This window comes from Pteronotus mesoamericanus, unplaced genomic scaffold, assembly GCF_021234165.1.
Source record: "Pteronotus mesoamericanus isolate MK-2021 breed Mesoamerican mustached bat unplaced genomic scaffold, CSHL_Meso_final contig_20, whole genome shotgun sequence".
NCBI lineage: Eukaryota > Metazoa > Chordata > Mammalia > Chiroptera > Mormoopidae > Pteronotus > Pteronotus mesoamericanus.
The window spans coordinates 73,566,984-73,587,654 of NW_026555085.1; the positions used below are offsets into that span (position 1 = coordinate 73,566,984).

Genomic DNA, 20,671 nt, shown 5'->3' on the forward strand with positions numbered 1-20,671 from the left:
TCATAGCGCTTATATTCCAGTGAAGGATACTGATAATTAACAAGTAAGCAAACACAAATAATATAATTAGGGTAAGTACCATAAAGAAAAGAAAGCAGGATGAAAAGAGAATGTATCAATATAGGATCCATTTAGGAGACAAGTAGCACAATATTTTGAATAAGGAAAGTTTAATAGAATTTTAACTATATTAGGTGAACTGGAATAAAGAAAACCCTATAGAATGTAGGAATAGCAATTAAAAGAAGCAGCCATCACTGCTAGGGCTAAGATAGAGTGCCCAAGTTAGAGTGCCCAAGTAAAAGCCCTGCTCTAAGTTTTTGTGGCCATTTTGGAGAGTGTGACCATGTTTCACTGAATGGCAAAGGAGTTATTGGTGCCACACTGATGGAACTTATTGGAAAAGCATCCTTCAGAACTTGTGGGGAAATGTAAGCTCTAGGGTAGAGGTTGGCAAACTATGGCCATGAGCCAGCCATCTGTTTTGCAGATAAAGTTTAATTGGAACATAACCATGCTTAGTTTATTACATATCGTCCATAGAGTTGCTGTTTTGCTGCAGGGGTAAAGTTATGACCCTGTGATCTGCAAGCTTAAAATGGTTACTGTCTAACCTTTTAAGAAGATGTTTATCAGCCCTTGCTCTAGAGCAGGGGTCCCCAACTTCCAGGCTATACACCAGTACCCCAGGCCACACAGCAGGAGGTGAGCTTGAATGTTGCACTTGAATCATCCCGAAACCATTCCCCCCATCCTGGTCCATGAAATAATTGTCTTCCTCAAAACTGGTCCCTGGTGCCAAAAAGGTTGAAAACTGCTACTCTAGAGTACCCTAAAAAGCTGTTCATGGGGAGATGTCTTGTTAGAGATACTCTAATTTGAAATCTCCAAGGGAGAGGGAGTGTCAGGCGAAGCTACCAGCCTTGGGGTGCTCCATGTACTGCAAGAGCTACTAGGTGCTGAAGAACCTTTATGCAGTAAAGATGCCTGTTAAGGACACACTGGAATCAGGAAGAATTTCTTTTAATGTCCCTCTAGTATCTTTTACTGACAAAGCTTAACACCATGCCAGCTAGAAAAAGAAAGATATTTATGGGACCCAGCTCCACATTTGCAGAGCAGACAATGAATTAATTTGGAGTAGTACTTTGATAACTAGCATGTAAAATGACAGATATTTGTGGGTATTTTAGGTAATGAGGAAAGCCTCTCTGAACAGTTGACTTTTGAGCAGAGACCTGAATGATTAGAAAGGATGAGCCAAAGGGAAATGGCAAATGTAAAGTCCTTGAACATGGCATCTTCATATGATTTGAAATGGCGCATGTGGTTAGAGTACCCTTATAAAATATGAGTGGCCAGAAAGGTAGGCAAGAGCAGATGGTTTGTATAGGGCCCTAGGACTATGGTGAGGAGATTGGAGGTGAGGGAACTGCTTAGAAGACTATCACAGTTTTCCATTATGGTTTTGAATATAGTGTGGCTTAGACTAGGATAGTAGCAGTGAAAGTGGTGATAGTTGGATTTGATACCTGCTTTCAAGGCAAAGCTGTAGAACTTACTGGTAAATTGGCTGGAGTTGGAGGAGAGACAGAAGAATTAGTTTGGGTCTGAGTAGCAGGATGAATGATGTTACCATTTGCTAAATGTAGGATGATGTGGAGAAATGCCAGGGAGGGGGGTGCATATTAATTTTGAGATTACAAATAGATCACTAGTATTACTTGAAAGTTATTTTATTTTGATTACATTTTCATTGATTACACCTAGTTATATGGCCACACCTAATTTTAAAGGAGGTGGAAGGAGAACGATATTTCAGAACAGCCTAAATGACTCTACACTCAAAGACATCCACATGGAAATGTTGAATAGGATGTTTGGATGTAAGACTGGTATTCAGGGTGGAGTTTGGATCTTGTGAGTGGTAAAAGCCATGGGAGAAGATGAGATCATCCAGGGATACAAAAGAAGATAGAAGGAACTGAAAGATGAGGTATTGCAACATTTAGAGGGTATTAAGAGAAGAAAAATCCAGCCAAAGAGATTGAGAAGAAACAATGAGAGGAAACACAGGGACTGAGGTCATAGAAGTTAATGGAAGAAAATGGTTCAAGAAAGAGAAGAGATGTAATATGCTGTTATGAATATTCTTATACACTTTTCCTGGTGTATATAAGCAAAATTTTTGTAACATATATACCCCTACGTTAAAGGGTAGAATTGTTGGAAAATAGGGTATGAAATATTCAGTCTCAAGATAGTACAAATTGTTGTCCAAAGAGATCAAACTAGTGTATACTTTTTTAGCCAGATATGAGATTTTGCATTAACACACATCTTTAAAATTTGACTTTATCATTTTTACCGTTCAACTGGATGTGGATGTAAAGTATTATCTCAACAAAGTCTTAATTTATAATTCCCTGATTATTAATGAGTTCAGACACCTTTTTGTATTTATTGACCATTTATGTTTCCTATTCTGTGAAATATTTGACCATTTTTTTCTGGGGTGATTTTTTTTTTATTGTTATTTGTAGGAACTCCGTGTATGTTCTGTATATCCATTTTTTGGATATATCTTCTCTCAGTTTATGGCTTATTATTTTACACTGTTTTGATGAGCAGAGGTTCTTGATTTTAATATAATTTAAAATGTCTTTTTTGTTGTTAATGCTTTTTGTTTCTTCAGAATGTTTTCCCTTACCTGCCCCAAAGGGAGAAAAATACTTTCATCTCCTTTCCTTTTGAAAGTATTAAAGGTTAACATTTCATATCTTAATCACCTTGAATTGATTTTTGTGTCATATGAAGGACCCAGTTTCATTACTTTTAATATAAATATTTAGCTGTCTTAGTCCCTTTATTGAATAGTTTCTTTTTTCCCCAGTGATACATATTGTTACTTTTGTCTTATAGGAAAATGATATATTATGGTTTTGTTTTAGATTCTCTGTACTGTTGCATCAGATAATCACGTATTACATGCCCTTATCACATATCTTAATTACCGTAGCTTTATAAAAAGTCTTGCTTTTGGGAGGGCAACTTACTCTTCAGGGGTATCATAACTATTGTTGGTCTTCGATCTTCTGTATATGTTTTAAAATCAAATTCCATTAAAAAAAAGTATTGTTTTTTTAATTGGAATTGCATTGAAACTATAAATCAGATTGGGGAAAATAGATGTCTTTATAATACTGTGTATTCCCATGTACAAGATCTATTTCTAAATTCATTTCATTATCTAATAAAATTTTATAATATTTTGCGATTAGATCTTGCACATTTTTGTTAGATTTCTTGCTAGGTATTTTGTAGATGTTGTATCCTTTAGTCTAAAATATATCTCTGTTGCTGGTAATTAGAAATACAGGCACCATTTGTACATTTATAATAAACCAGCGAGCTAATCATTTTACTGATTTGGGTTCTCTTAAATGAACATCTGTAAATAACAACATTGTGCTTTCTTTTAGAACCTTTTGCTTTCAGTTTGTTTTCTTTTGCAATGGCTAAGACCTCAGGAAGGGTGTCCAAATAGAAGGAGTGATCATGGGATTCCTTTTCCTTATTTTTAAAGGGAACATTTTTAATATTTCCCTTAAATCCTAGCTGTTAAAATTGAAAGTTTTTAATTTATTTTTTTGTTGTTGATGTCAAACTTAATTGGATAACTTAAAGGGAAAGGAGGAATGCCAGGACGGAGGATACAGGAAAAAGGTGACATTGGGGGAATAGGAAGATATATTTGAAACTGACAGTAGGATAGAACATAGTGAGTTAAAGAGCATTGTGTAAAAATGTTGACAGTAGGAAATCCACATGTGAAATATGAGATGGTCAAGGGCAGAGGTATAGATGTGATAATCATCATACATAATGAAGTTAGTACTTAGATACACTACTGTGGATTAGATTGCTTAAGGAAATAGTGTAATAGGTACCATGGTCAAGGATAGAAACCAAAAACACATTATCTCTTGGAAGGTGGAAGGGAGTTGAAAGGAAATTTAAGAGATAGGATAGCCAATAATGTATAGTTTTAAAGCCAAGAGTAGAGCATTTCAGGAGGGGATTGTTAGTAATGCCAAATGAAATGCCACAGAGAGGTGTAGGAAGATCGGGATTGAAAAGAGGACATTGAATTTGGCATTTGATATTTTTTTTAAAAAAAAAAACAGTTTCAGTAGAGTGAGGGAAACAGAAACCAATTTTTAGTGAAAGTTAGTAGATGGTCCTGAATTGGTGAAGGGGACTTTAAAATGTTTGTTAAATTTTGCAATGAAGGAAAAGGCAAATGGTGGTGGGTGGTTAGATTGAAAGGGGAAATCCTTTAAGGTAGGGAAAAAATCATGCATTTTTAAGTTACTACCTAATAACCAATACTAGTTATTAAAGTTTTTAAATTTTGCCAATCTAATAAGTGAAAAATCATTTGTTTTGCTGTACATTCAATTATGAATGAAACAGAGTCTCCATAAAATTCACATTGTTTTTCTTTTGTTAGAAACTTTAACTAATGCAGTTAGTCTTTTGTCATAAATGTTTAAAATACAGTTTTATGTTAATAGTCTTCAGCTTTATTGAACTTTTTAAAATAACTCTATTATCGGCCTAAACAATATAGGGATGTATTTTTTTAATTATATCTGAAGTTGTCCAGACTCCCTCTGGTTTTTTCAGCCGTACGTAGTTCTACTTCACTGGCTTGCTGGAGCTCTGGCCATTTGCTCCAAGTTCTAAGCAGGGCTATGGAATGTAGAGGTTTTACAGTATGAATCACTCCCCCCCTTTCAGAAGCTTTTCTGAAAGCCCCACTGAATATATTCTACCTTTATCTTACTAGTCAAGTGTGTTTTTTGGCCACCTCTAACTGCAAGGGAGACTAAGAAATGTAATTGCAGCATCAAACAAAATTGTGATTCAGCTAGTGAGAAAGTAGATCATCCTTGTTGTTGGATATGGCAGGATCCTTTTCTCGTTTTAAAGCTGAATACTGTCCAATTGTGGAACATAATGAGGTCTGTCCTGAAGGTACCCAGCCATGCAATAAGAAAAATAGGGACATTTATTGAAGAAGATGCAAGATACAAGAAATGTTACACATGGGACAGTGACACCTCAGTCCTCTTTAAAGTAGGCACCTTGGGATTTCACACAGTTCTCCCAGTTGCCATGCCATCAACTCCCCTGTCATATTTTCCTGAATCTCATCTGTGTTCTGAAATCTCTTCCATTTCAAGGGTGATTTTAGTTTTGGGAAAAGACAGAAGTTACAGTGCACCAAATCTGGGCTGTAGGTGGGCTGAGTTACCTGGGTGATTGGATATTTCACCAAAAAACTGCAAGAGATGTGATGCATGAGCTGGTGCTGTTGTCATGATGAAGCTACCAATCACCAGTTGCCCATAGCTGCGGCCTTCTGAATCATCCAAATAGTTTCCGCAGAGGAATGTTCAAGCTTAATGTTTTCAACTCTTTTGGGTATACCCATAGAAGTGGAAGTATATGGTAATTCTGTGTTTAATTTTTTGAGGAACCACCATACTCTTTTTTACAGTGACTGCAGTATTTCACATTGCCATCAGCAGTGATGCGCAGGGGTTCCAATTTCTCTACATCCTCACCAGTACTTATTTTCTGTCCCTTCTCCCCCCATGTGTTTTAATAATGGCCAATCTAATGGCTATGAAGTGGTAATACTGTGGGTTTGTTTTTCATTTCTTTAATGATTAGTGACGTTAGGCATCTTTTCATGTGTTTCTTAGTCATTGTGTATCCTCTTTCGAAAAATGTCTACTCAAATCCTTCGCCTGTTTCTAATCACGTTTGTTTTTTGCCATTGTTGAGTTGTAGAGGTTCTTTATATATAATGGATATTAACCCCTTGTAAGATATATGAGTTTCAGATATTATCTTCTATTCCATGGTCTGCCTTTCCTTCCTCTTTACACAGAGGTTAGTAAGTCTGAGGTAGCCCCATTTGTTTGTTTTTGCTTTTATTGCCTGTGCTTTTGATGTTGTCCAAGAAATCATTGCCAAATCCAATGTCATAAAGCTTCTCCTTATGGTTTCTTCTAAAATTTTTATAAGTTTAGGTCTTTCATCCATTTTGAGTTAATTTATATATATGATTTAAGGTAAAGGTTCAAACTTCGTTCTTTTGCATGTTAGTATCCAGTTTTCCCAACGTCATTTGTTGAAAAGCGCTCCCTTTCCTCTTTAAATGGTTTTGGAACCCTTATCAAAAATCTTGGAACTGTGTATGTGAGAATTTAACATTTCTATTCTGTCAGTTGTTTTGTCTGTCTTTATGCTAGTACCTTGCTGTTTTGATTACTGTATTTTTTCTAGTAAAACTCAAGTTGTTTATTTTTTATATGGAAGACTACTTTAAATATTATTTCGTAAAGTATCTTATTAAATTCTCTTACAGTTTTTCAATTAATTGTACAAAGATATAATTATTTTTCTTGCAGAAAGGATTCTACTTTATCCTCTCAAATTTTATTTTTTGTCTAATTGTGTTGGCTTTAAAACAACATTAAATATACTGGCCACATATTGTATTTGTTTTTCTTGTTTCTGATTTAATGGAAATTTTTCTAATATTTCATCATAGAGTATGATATCAATTTTACTTTGAGACACACTCGTAAGCTTTTGAAGTTGACATCAAAAGCTTAATTGTGGTTAGACACTTACTTGAAACTTGTTTCTTGTTGCCATTAACAGAAATAAGTTGTTGGTCTGAAGTTACTGTAAAATGATTGCCCAGTTTGGGGGTTTATATGTATCATGTAGAGTCAAGGGACCATAACTAATTGGCTTTTTAATTTTTTCAGAATGGTCAAAGTTTTCTAGTGTTGGATGAACAAAGATTTGCAAAAGAAATTCTTCCCAAATACTTCAAGCACAATAACATGGCAAGCTTTGTGAGGCAACTGAATATGTGTAAGTATGGATAGCAATTTATTTGGACTAGTGTCGTCAGCCACTGATTAAACCATCCCCCCACTCAATTAGGGTGATAAAGAGGAAAATATATTGCATAGCAGTATCATTCATTTTTGAATTTCCTCTGTTTTAGTCATGTGAATTTTGAATGTTTTTCAGATGGTTTCCGTAAAGTAGTGCATATTGACTCTGGAATTGTAAAACAGGAACGAGATGGTCCTGTTGAATTTCAGCATCCTTACTTCAAACAAGGCCAGGATGACTTGTTGGAGAACATTAAAAGGAAGGTGAGCTGTTGTTAACATGATTTAATTAGGGCATTGCCATGTAGCATAGTAGGCCAAGACATATTTCAGCTGTTGAAATTAAGAATGTATAAAAATACACTAGTGCTGTTTGTTAGGATGCCTTAGACCAGTAAAGTTTTAATTATTTCGTTCTGTTTTTCTTTCCTGGTGCTGAACTATACTAAGGGCCCAGACACCTTTACAGGGAACGAAAATGTTTACTTTCTGACAAGGTAGAGGAGTCATTCACATTAGGAAACTCCTTTTATTAGCTTAAAAAATGTAAGCTCCTGCTAGAATATAAGTTTCCTGGAGGGATTATTATATAGTTTATTGCCAAATATCAAAGGCCCAGAATAGGTCCCTTGCATATAGTAGACATGTAACTTAACCTTTTTTTTTTTGCTGAAAATAAGATATTTTTACCAAATCTACAAAAGGAAGCGGGGTGGGGTAAAAGAGTAGTGGACCATGAAAGAAAATGGCCTAGCATGAAGCTATTACTGCATAAATTTAATTAAACATGGAATGTGATAATAAAGAGAGGCTTGGGAAAATTACAGGGAGTTTGACAGAAGGAAATGAAAAATTAAAAAAGCCCCTTAGGTGTTTCTGCCTGTGGAAATTTCCCACATTTAAAAAAAAAAAAAGACTAATTATTTATCCTCTTTCTTTGAGCTGTGAAGTTTATTCTTTTCCCAGAATCCTATCCTGGGTTTTTTGGAACTACATCTCACTTCCTGAACAGACTATAAAAACCTCTTATAATAAGGAAGCTTTGAATTATAATCATGGCATTTAGTATTTGTTTGATATCCTAAATTTGCTTTTTGAAAGGTTTCATCTTCAAAACCAGAAGAAAATAAAATTCGTCAGGAAGATTTAACAAAAATTATAAGTAGTGCTCAGAAGGTTCAAATAAAACAAGAAACTATCGAGTCCAGGCTTTCTGAATTAAAAAGGTAAAGTATTATTTTCAGATATAATTCTAATATGTAGGTGGGTGGGTGGGTGCGGGGTGGGTGTGTGTGTTAGAGGTTGGTCCTTTACTTTTAGGTCATGTTGAATCCAAGATCAAAGACCATTTTTCAGTAAATATTGGTTCCCTTTGTTTTTGATTTGTGGCTGTAGTCTTTACCCCAATATTGTATTTTCAGGATGGTGGTCAAAAGAATATAAAAACCTGGGCATTCAAAACAATGTGATGCAAAAGCCTTACTCATGAAACAGTAGATCTTTTATTTTGTTGTTGTTTTTTTAAAATTTGATCTTTATTGTATTTTTTCCCATTATCATTTAGTCCCCTTATATCCCCCTCCCCCCAGCAGTCACCATACTGTTGTCCATGTCCATGAATCCTTTTATCTTTTTGCTCAATCTCTCCATCCTCTCACCTCCCTCCTCCAGCTGTCTTCCTATTCTCTATCTATGAGTCTGTCCCCATTTTCCTTGTTTGTTCTGTTTGTTCATTAGGTTACACATATGAATGAAATCATATGGTATTTGTCTTTCTCTGTCTGGCTTATTTCACTTAGTATAGTGTTCTCCAAGGCCATCCATACTGTTGCAAGGGTAAAATTTTCTTCTTTTTATGGCCACGTAGAATTTCATCGTATTCATGCCCCATAGTTGTTTTATCCAGTAATCTACTGATGGACATTTGGGCTGCTTCCATATCTTAGTGATTGTACGTAACACTGCAGTGAACATAGGGATGCTTATCTTCTTTCGAATTAGTATTTTAAGTTCATTTGGATATAGTCCCAGAAGTGAGATCTCTGGATCAAAAAGCAGATCCATTTTTAATTTTTTGAGGTATCTACATACTGCTTTCCACAATGGCTGTACCAATCTGCATTTCCAGCAAGAATGCAAAAGTATTTCCCTTTCTCCACGTCCTCACCAGCACCAGCTGTTTGTTGAGTTATTGATGATAGGCATGATGACAGGTTTGAGATGGTATCTCATTGTGGTTTTTATTTGCATTTCTCTGATGATTAGTGACGTTGAGCATCTTTTCATGTGTCTGTTGGCCATCTGTATGTCTTCTTTGGAGAAGTGCCTATTCAGGTCGTTTGCCCATATTTTAATTGGGTTGTTTTTTTTGTGTTGAGTTTTGTTCTTTATAAATTTTGTATACTAACCCCTTATTAGATGTATTGGTGAATATGTTCTCTCATTCTGTAGTTGTCTTTTTATTTTGCTGATGGTTTCCTTTGCTGTGCAAAAACTTTTTAGTGCAGTACCTAATAAGCCCAACCAAGGATGTAAAAGACTTGTACTCAGAGAATTATAAGACACTGAAGAAAGAAATAGAAGAAGATACAAATTTCGTGGAAGCACATACCATGTTCATGGATAGGACGAATTAACATCATTAAAATGTCCATCCTACCCAAAGCAATCTGTAGGGTCAACGCAATTCCTATCAAGGTTCCAGTGACGTATTTCACAGAACTAGAACAAATATATGGAACCACAAAAGGCCTCACATAGCAACAGTGATCCTTTTAAAGAAGAACAAAGTTGGAGGAATCATGCTGCCTAATATCAAATTATACTATAAGGCCATAATAATCAAAACAGCATGGTACTGGCATAAAAACAGACACATAGATCAGTGGAATAGGGAGTCCAGAAATAAATGTGCACATTTATAGTCAGTTAATACTCTACAGAGGAAGCAAGAACATACAGTGGGCTAAAGATACTTTATTCAATAGATGCTGTTGGGAAAACAGGACAGATAATGTGCAGAAAAATGAAACTAAACAGCTTTCTTACATGGCACACAAGAATAAATTCAAAATGGATCAAAGACTTAAATGTTAGGCCTGAAACTATAAATATTGTAGAAGAAAGAATAGGCAGCAAAATCTTGGACATTCCTTTTAGTAATATTCTATAGCATATATCTCCCCAGACAAGGAAAATGAGAAAAAAATAAACAAATGGGAAACAGTAGATCTTTAGATTGGTGCAGGAAATGTGATTCTACATAGGTTAGCTTTTATATGATTAGACACATATGAGGGCATACAAAGCCATAAAAGTACTTCCTACATGTGTTATCCACTGTTTTATGATGGTTTTTAAGACTTTTCTATGTGACCTATCTCTTAGGAAAAAGTAGGACATAAAAAAATAGGGAAAAAAGGACACAGGAGACTTGCTCTGCTTGATACCTATTTTACATACACTGGAGAAAGTATTATTCAAACCTTTTATCTACAGAAAGATGCTTTGATGTGTAACTACAGCTCTTAGCACCATTATCCTAACTGGCTCCACAGTAATAGCTTGTATATAGAGTAGATGTGTACTTGTTTTTTAGTAAGTAGTTGAGATTTTGCTCATCCTAATAGATGCCCAGGTCTTGAGAGTAGTTATTTTGTGTATTCTCTATCCCATTTCAAATATGGGACATTAGTTTGACTATTCTTAAGTATTTTTTTTTAAAGAGTAATACTGGATTTTTATTTCCCTGACTAGGCCTTAATTTTAATTTTCCCCATTTTGCATATTTTATTGAATTTCTTATGCTGGTTTATTGTATCTGTCTTGTGTCTACTGAGGTGCCCTTTGACCCAATTCCTTGAATCTCAGGTTTAGTCTTTAAGGAATGGGATCCCAAATTTATCCTTTAAGTCTTAAGGATAACCGTTCTCCTACTTCCCTTTAGTGGGAAGATGACAGTATCTTTAAATTTATGAGTCAGAAAAAAATACAGTATTTTTCCAGTAAGTATTAAAGAAAGTCTCATTTTCAGTACCCTCTATTTTTGGATTTGTCATATATGAAAATGCTTTTAAAAACATTCTCTAGTGTTTTCCTATGCTTGTGTATGAGACAGGTCTTAAGATACACAGTTTTGAGTCTGGCAGACTTTATCTCTACTTTAATACTTAGCAAATTATCTGTGTGATCTTGGGCAACTCTCCTCAATTCTCTGAGCCTGAGTCCTCATGTATAAAATAGAAAATAATTTCCTTCTTGTTGGATTTGAGAGAAGTTTAAATTACCAATATATATAAAATGCTTAGAATAAGTACTTTGAGCATAGCAAGTGCTAGGTTAATGTCATTTCTCTTTAAGAATTGTTTCCTAAGCACAAGTACTAAATTCACTTGGTAGCCATAGTTTTAGGTTTAGCGTAAATAAGAAATAATGAACCAGATTGTCAAAGGGATAAATTGCCTACTACTGTATGGATGTAGGCATGAGTTTCTGTGTATATACTGCCATGAGCAGAAGCTGACTACAGTTACGAAGGAATGATTCTGGATTTACATCAGGATAATTGCCATTTATATAATTGAGCCATAGATTTTCTAGCCTTATAAAAATATATAATAAAAACTAGTTAAATTCTCTTGTATTTAAAAAAATATTTATTTTTAATTTAAAATTTTTTTTTATTCACATGCCCTCCCCTTTGGCAACCATCAGCTTGTTCTCTATATCTGTGGTGTTCTCTGGTTTGCTTAAAGATATTGAGGCCTGGCTTCCTGACTGAATTTTGTTCTGTTTTTTAATAAATGATATAGTGAGAATGAGTCCCTTTGGAAGGAGGTGTCAGAATTACGAGCAAAACACGCACAGCAGCAACAAGTTATTCGAAAGGTGAGCTTTTTCCCCATGACCGTAATTGTGCTTGTTTGAATACCGTTTGTGATCTAAAGTCTCTATTGAGAAGCCTGACTGATTTTAGTTTCTTACATATTGGGTGTACAGGTAAAAGTAAAACAATGAAATCAAACAAATTAGGACAAGTGTTATATATTCTTTTTAATAAAAAAGCTTCTCATTAGCTAAATATGATGATTCTGTACTCCCAGTTAATAAGTCTTTAAGGACCTTTTGCCTAATAGAACAACTTTTAAGATACTGTATTCTTAGAAGCATACTTAATATATTCCCAAATTCTTACATAATTTTTCCTCAAAAGACAAAGCCTTACTGTGTGGGGGTTTTTTTTTGTTTATTTGTTTTGTTGTTTTTACTATTTTTTTACTCTGAAAGGCGTACACACAGATTCAGAAGGTAAGTGAAGAATATTGTCAAATTGGTTGAGCAGATTATGAGTTTAAAAAATGAGCTATCAATATATGTCATTAATCTGCAGAAAAGTAGTTAACATAGTATTGTAAAATAAATCTTAGATTTTAGTATCTGAGCTGAAGATTACTGGGGCAACTAAGAATCTATCTTGCAGTGTATCCTGGTGATTTAATTTGTTCACATCAGCTTTCATATGTTAATAAGAGATGAAACATAAAAGTAATTAAGGTAGCTATTTTTTGCTCATGAGAAAACTGGACTCTAAGTTTAAGCAACAGTTCCCTTTGTTGGGGGAGGATGGGAAGGCTTCAGCTTGTTCATACTAAAAATAGGGCTATGACTGGCAGGATTTGAATCTAGTGGAACAGATTAAAACAGATGAATGGTAGGTGCAGCCTTTGGTTTATAGTCAAATTAAAAAAAAATTTAGTATGCAAGTGTAAAGGTTGATTGTACATTTTAATTCTAAGTCCAGGTATATATATATTTTCAAAACTACCATAGCTAATTTCAACATGCAGTTCTGTTAAGAATACCTGATTTAAAATGACAATGTATGTTAATTAACCTATACTTTATTTTAAAAATCTGTTTCTTTTCCAGAAAACAGTATTTTGGTTAAATATTAACTTATAATACTCCATAATTTGTTGGGGGTCTTTCCTAATGACAAGAATAGTTTGTAAAATAGTTGTATAACATTTAAGTTTTTCAAGAAAGCTAACATTGTTTGCTCAGATTTGAGTTATGTCTCTGTGTTTTGGTAGGGGTTAGGGAGTTTTATATAATGCATGACGACAGCCAGTAATTTTTTCTCTATTCATGGAATTGATTTTTAACTCTGCCATTTATTTTTTGGCCTTGGATTAGTTGGAAATAATTATGTGAGGTACCTGTTATAGGATTATCAGGTACAGAAGTTAGATGTGGTACATGTGAGATGCCTCATCTTTTTCAGGTTGTAAATTCTGTATGGTGTGATGAAGTGTAAAAAGAGAACTGAGATGTAGAACATTTCAGGAGAAATGTAGCCAGTGATTCATGTTCTTATAAATTTAATTACTAATGCTTTTATAATTTTCTGATAACACCTTTTTATAAATTAACAAAAAATAAATTGAAGTTGAATTTTTGAAAGATATCTTTAAGTGTAAATGTTTTTTGGTCAGCTTTCAGCATTTCTTTCAAATAAACAATGTAGTGTCTAACCTTTTCATACACTGTAATGTTTTCTGACTTTTAATTAAAATGTTTGTAGTTTGAAGGAATTAAGAAAAAAAGAAAATAAGAAAAAAAAACCCTCATAGACAACTGTATGGTGGTTACCAGAGGGAAAGGAGGTTGGGGATAGATAGGAGAGGGGGTAAATAATGATGGAAGGAATTGATCTGGGGTGGTGAACACACAATTTAATATACAGATGATGTATTAGAGAACTATACTGCTGAAACCTATGTAATTTTATTAACCAGTGTCACCCCAATAAATTCAATAAATTTAAAATATAAAAAAAAAATTATTTTTTCCATGGAAAATTTCATATTGATTGTAAGGTAGACTATTTAGTAGCCTCTTTTGGGGGAGAACACACAATATTAAAGCTATACAATATGTATTTTTAATCAACAATTCTTTATTTTAATTATGTAATTACATTTTACAAACCTTGCAAGGAGCTTTTCTGCAGTCTACATTGTCCTCCAAACCCTTTTTTCCTTCATTCATAGCCTCTCAGTGATATACTGTTTTTCATAGTTCATCATGTGATAGCCGTGCTTTTAACTCCTTCAGAAAGTTAACAGTATAATTTGAAGGCATGCCATACCATGTATGTCTCTCATATTCACATTAGTACCACCTGGACAGATTGCTAAACACACAACACTGCTGGACCCTAGCCTCAGAATTCCAGATTTAGCAGTCTGGAGTGGGGCTGAGAGTCTACATATCTAACAAGTTTCTAGGCCAATGCTGCTGCTCCATACTTTAAGAAATACTGTCATAAAATATGGAGGACTGTGGCATGTCGTCATCTGTTTAATAGTTTTCCTCTAAATTTAATCAGACTTAGAAGATTAAACTAACTTCTTTTGGTTGTCAGAAGGAAGCCTTAACAGATGTTTAGTGTTTCAGCAGTAATTTTTATACAGTTAGTCAGTTAATTGTTTCTAACTTGAAAGTTTTATGATATTTTATTTTGAGAGAGTTGGCATTTTTAAATTTATTTTTTATTTTTTTTACTTCTATTATAATACTTGGTGTAAGAGAAATGTTGCCTATGAAACACCATGGTTTGTTTTTGCATCGTAATGTTGTTGAAAGAACTGTAAAATTTGGGATCTGTATTCAGGCTTACTTTATAGATATCGCCAAAATAAATAACTGAATTGAATGTTGGATAGGTGGGTGGGTGGATGGATGGATTTTTCCGGCATCTCTTAATTCTAGGTAGTAGCAACTTTATCACAGGTTATTCTTTTGCCTGGAAGCTGATATATTTCTTTAGATGCCATTTTAAGATGCATATAAATTTCAAATATATTATTATTTGAGAAATTATGTGACTTAGAATAGAGGACATAGAATATTTGAATTTTTTAAAGCCTTGTAATATAGATTAAAGAACTAGGAATCGATAATGGAAAAATTTTATTTGTATTTTCCCTTTTAGATTGTCCAGTTTATTGTTACATTGGTTCAGAATAACCAACTCGTGAGCTTAAAACGTAAAAGGTGAGCTTTCATGTTAAAACATTTTGACCTATTATACATGGACAATCAAAAATTTTAGTCTTTAACCAACCATGTATGGCCTACATTGGATGAACAGTTCTCCCTTGATAATTACTCACAACATTTCTAGAGTGCATTATTTTTCCCTAGTTCTGTCAGCCTGCTGATATTTTTGAGAGATAAGGAGAGCCGAAATGGTCACTTTACAGGCACATACAGTTAAATAACGAATCTGTATTTCAATTCACGTTAATAAGTTTAATGGTAGCATTAGAAAACCTGAGGGAAGTTTCTAAAAAGAGGCCATGGCTTTAAAATTTTTTTTTTTTTTTTACTTGATCTCTCTTAAGTTTATTCTACTCCTAAAGGTCTTTAAAAGCCTGTATGTCAACCATGGTTTTTTATTCCAATAAATGTTAGTAACTACCATTGTCACAACTAATACATAAGAGTAGTAGACAAAAGAGTTTTGGGAGGAGAAAAAGATAATCTTGTAAGGCTAAAATTTTCCCAAACCTTGTTTATGCTCACAGCTTATTCTGTGGCCTTTATTAACTCTGTTTCCACCAGCTCCCATAGTTATTATGATATTACCTATTTATTTTTTTACTGTGAAAACACAGTTCTTAAAGAGTTTTATAGTTTAATCAGGAATGAAGTTTATCTGGGGAGGGCAGTTCATTACATTATAACTAAAGCAGTACAGATAAATTGAGAAATAAGAGTTTTAGACACATTTTATCACCCAGTTTCTATTCCTAAGATAGAATTTTTAAGAGTTCCTTTTGTATCCTTACCAAAATTTTTTATTCATTATTAAAATGATTGTGTTTGTGTGTGGATAAGTTATTAGAAGCCCTTTAAATTTCTTGTATGTTTGCTTCACTGAACTTCATGAATATCTTCTGATTTTCAGGCCTTTACTTCTCAACACTAATGGTGCCCAAAAGAAGAATCTGTTTCAGCACATAGTCAAAGAACCAGCTGATAATCACCATCATAAAGTAATTTTTTAGTTAAATTCTATTTTATATTATCTCAAACTAAACTATTACCATACTATTTCAGGCATTCCAAGAAGTTTATTGAGTAATATTCTCAGTGCTCATCCTCCAGCTTTTTTAATTCATGACTTTTTTCATTATTTGCTTTAGATTATGTTAAGAAATAAACCATTATAAATGTAAGTTATCTCAGTTGTCTGTTGCCAAGTTTGTTTTTCTCCCCCTTTTCAGTCTCTCTTGTCACCTAATCACTATTTTGAATTAGTATTTATTATTTCTGAAGTCATTATTTGTAAGTCTGTGAACAGTATTTGTTATTATTTTACATATGTCTGAACTTATAAATGATACCAATTTGAACATACTATTTTCAAATTGTAGCTTGTAGCTTTTTTACCTTAGTTTTGCTCCTTAGATTTAGTAAACAGAATTAATTCAACTACTATCATATTAATTATTATAATAATGTAATTATGTATTTATCCATTGATTATTTTAAGTTTACAACTTTTATTATAAATGTACACAGACTAGACTTTTACTATAGCAATTTCAAAAAGTATTTTTGTTTACTTTCATTTTTTTCACAGGCTCTCTGGATAATTTGTCAAACTTACATCCAGAGGGAAATTTATCCAGTCCAGAGTCACTTCTTTTAGTATCCGATTATCATTGTTACTTTCAAATCTTAGAATTTTGAATACTGTTTGAGACTTATTATTAAAGTATCAAGCTTTTTCTCCACAGGAAAATTAAGAGTTAAGCTTACATCTGGTTTCTTTTCCTACCACTGTTTTTAATCAAATATAGCAAAATACTTTGTTTTTAGGATTAAAAATTCATGTAAGAGAAAGATTAATTTAACTGGATTTACATATTTTTAAATACTCCACATCATCTGCCTCTGTATTACCTGGTATTAAAATGGATAGATTTTTGCATTAAATTAATACTTCAGTTTGCTTTAAAAAATTGAGTGTTTTTTTTTTTTTGTTAATGTACCTATGGTCCCAATGTAACTAAATTAAAAAAAAAAAATCACTGAAATGCCAGGCTGACATTTAACTTTGGAATAGTTGAAGGGTTTTTTTCTTTCCTATTTTTGAAACCAGTTAATCAGTGTGAATAAAATACGTATCAGGGTAGCTTGAGAGAAAATAGTCCCCGTCAGAACAGTAACCATCTAGTTATGCTTGAAATTTCTGGTGAAATCCTGACTTTTTTATCCTTTGAGTATTAAAAAAATACTTTAAAATATGAAGATCTTTCTGTATAAACATTCAGAGGCATGCTATCTTCAAGGTCCCTTGTAGATTAAAAAAAAAGAAACCAAAAACAGTTAAGTAGGGTATGGAGAATGATATGTCATACCTCTGTGAATTGGCACTACTAGTATAATTAGTGTATAAGTCCAAGAAGGACAGAGAACATACCTGTTTTGCTTACTGTTGTGTCCTCGACATGTAGTAAATAGTAGATGCCAAATTAGCATTTTTTATATAATAATGTTTGGTAGATAATATAATTTCATTTTTTTAATATATTTTCTCCTTGATTCTTTAGGTTCCACATAGTAGGACTGAAGGTTTAAAATCAAGGGAGCGAATTTCAGATGATATCATTATTTATGATGTTACCGATGATAATGCAGATGAAGAAAATATCCCTGTTATTCCAGAAACTAATGAAGATGTAATATCTGATCCCTCCAAGTAAGGAGATTGTAAAATAAAATTTATGAAAATATTGGTTACTTTTCTTACCAGAGAGTTACTGTCATGTATAATGCACACCATGGTCTTAACGCTGTCCATGTATAATGCACATCCTTAGCACTACTCCTGTATAAATGTACATCCTTATTTTTCCTCTCAAAAATTTGGGCAAAATGAGCATTATGCATGGCAAAATACAGTAAATTCAAATCCACTTTATTCTTTGATGAACTAATGTCCAACTCATGTTTGAGTTATTAAACTGAAAAATTACGCCAAATTATCCAACCAGGTACTCCCTTTCAGCCCCAGCAAAAAGACACCCAACAACAAAGTAATAAGAATTCTGATTTTTTAATTTTGTAGTTAAACTCCTTTAATTGATTTTTTTGTGGTCTTATATCATGTGAACTATCAATATTTGTGATTAAGATACTTTCCCAAGAAATTTAAGAATTCAGATATGTGGGTTTGGGAAGAGAATCTCCAAAGAGAATGAATGGATAGATTTAATTTATTGAATTGGTCTGAAAATATAATTGGTTCTTTCTCATATTGCTGACCCAGCTGTAACCAGTACCCTGATATTGTCATTGTTGAAGATGACAATGAAGATGAGTATGCACCTGTCATTCAGAGTGGAGATCAGAATGAACCAGCCAGAGAAACCCTAAGTTCTGGCGGTGATGGCACTAGCCCTCTCATGTCTAGTGCCGTCCAGCTAAATGGCTCATCCAGTCTGACTGCAGAAGATCCTGTGACCATGATGGATTCCATTTTAAATGATAACATCAATCTTTTGGGAAAGTGAGTGCTCATATAGGTGTCCAAATTTATTTGCTTTGTTTACTTTACTTACTCTCTCTCTCTTTGATTGATCTTCCTTTCACAATATGAACGCATATAGTCTATATTTGTTTTGGTCAGGGCCAAGCTTCACAAATGCTATTTTGAGAAGGATTTAATCATCCCAAGAGCAGTCTTGGGATTTTCTTGACAGTTCCTCAAATTTTTTTTTTTTTAATGAAATACTTGTTTTGAATGTCCGTAATGTATATGAGGTTGTATTAAATGAGTTTAAATCAGGACTGTGGAATAACATGCCTCTATTAAGGGACTTATTTCTGGCATAAGAAAATAAGAAATTAGTTGCAATGATAGGTAATAAGAGGTTAAATATTTAATATTTTTTAACATAAAGGAAAGATGAATCAGTGTTTCGTTGCTGAACCTTTTTTCTGTGAGTACTGAAGTTTTTGTACAGGTTGTGGGTTCTCAGTTAACTGAATTTTCAGGAATCTCCAGTATTGAATAAGATCTCTTAAGATTAAAAATTGGTAAGGATTCAGCAGTTTCTGGGAATGTTTTGCCTAGCTGGATTACAATGTATTTTAAACATAAAAACAAGAAAACCTAATTGATTTTTTATTTCAAATTTTTATTTTCTCTTAGGGTTGAGCTGTTGGATTATCTTGACAGTATTGATTGCAGTTTAGAAGACTTCCAAGCCATGCTGTCAGGAAGACAGTTTAGCATAGACCCAGATCTTCTGGTTGATGTAGGTACTTTGAATAATCTTTGTTGTACTTGTAGTTTGTATGTCTTATGTGTATTATTTATAAATCCATACATCATTTTCTTATGTTTTACACTTGTTTTTGACATTGGTTTTGTTTTTGGTTTTTTCCTTCAATCAGTGGTTTTGTGTATCAGAAAGATTGAACAGATGGCTTCAGAACAGTTAAAGAGGGTAGTAACTACCCATCTCTGAGAAGCAGTTTCAGTTAATCCGCTCCATAACAACACATCAACATTGTTCAACAGTACTGTTAAACTTAGGTCTTGTCTGTACTTGCTGCTGTATTATATTTTGCTGTAGGATAAATTGTCTGAATAGAAAATGGTAGAAATTAGTAATGGAGATATGTAGTCAGGAAATAGCATGAATACACTTCTTAACTTTGGAAATTAATGTTTTCCATTCAAATGTATTATACTAGCTATACTTTTAAAATTCTTATGTCCCATACCCTAAAGTTCCCCTGCTCCAGTCCTCACCACCAACTCTGAGAACTTGACTCCAGTGTTGTCTGGTTTGTGAGTCCTTATCTACCATTTCTGGCAATAACCGCCTTTCTCATTCTCTTCCCTTGTGTTCCTGTCACCCCCTTCCTTTCTTTACCTAAGCTTCCTTTGTGGCCTGCTCCCATCCATATGAATCTGGTTCTCTCCCCATGTTCACTTCCTGTTGTGAACATGTTTCTGTCTGTTGAAAGTTTTGTTTGGTCCTTCTTTTGGCAATTTTTTTTTCTTAAAATGCAGCTTATTTCACATCAAGATTATATAGTCTTGCCCTTTTAAGAGCTTCTCAGTGAGGCCAAAGGAATTAGTCTTTTCTTACTCTTTAATCTAAATTTACCACCTACTCCCTCTGCTTCTCATCAGTCTTTGTGTGACAAGACTTTATCATCTTATCAGGGCCTCATGGGATGAATTTCACTGTCTTTGAAGACTTCCTTCCATGCTGACCTAGTTACGATTTTAAGTGAATTCAACATCCATGTTAATGTCCTACTTCAACTGGTTAATAGTAACGTGACTGTCCTTGATTCTATTAGTCTTTGTCCCCACTCTGAATCTGGGACCTTTTAGAATACTTGTGTTTTAGATTACTAAGAAAGAAAGAAAATCCTATAATTTTGACCCTTTACAAACCCTTGCTGTCTTCAACTGAATTATTCTAATTCAGCTTTGGAACATTTATCATAGTCATTTGTCCTCATGACCTTTTCCAGCCAACTGTTTTCACAGAGGGTAATTCACCCCACCCTGGTCCTCTCATAAGATGTGGAATTTCATCTTAGAGGAAGTGCCTACTTCTTCTTTGAAGCCAATTTGTACACTTGCC

General features: G+C 33.7%; 1 protein-coding gene across 2 annotated transcripts in view; it reads left to right on the top strand.

Annotated features, from left to right (window-relative positions):
- The window catches only part of HSF2 (heat shock transcription factor 2), a 32,543-nt gene that overhangs the window by 4,615 nt on the left and 7,257 nt on the right, over window positions 1–20,671 (top strand). For both annotated transcript variants that reach the window (XM_054569889.1, XM_054569890.1), the window contains exons 2-10: window positions 6,852–6,960; window positions 7,123–7,250; window positions 8,088–8,212; window positions 11,798–11,873; window positions 14,983–15,044; window positions 15,961–16,048; window positions 17,612–17,760; window positions 18,331–18,570; window positions 19,216–19,321. In XM_054569889.1, coding sequence (XP_054425864.1) covers window positions 6,852–6,960; window positions 7,123–7,250; window positions 8,088–8,212; window positions 11,798–11,873; window positions 14,983–15,044; window positions 15,961–16,048; window positions 17,612–17,760; window positions 18,331–18,570; window positions 19,216–19,321 — 1,083 coding nt within the window. The remainder of the gene's footprint in view (window positions 1–6,851; window positions 6,961–7,122; window positions 7,251–8,087; window positions 8,213–11,797; window positions 11,874–14,982; window positions 15,045–15,960; window positions 16,049–17,611; window positions 17,761–18,330; window positions 18,571–19,215; window positions 19,322–20,671) is intronic.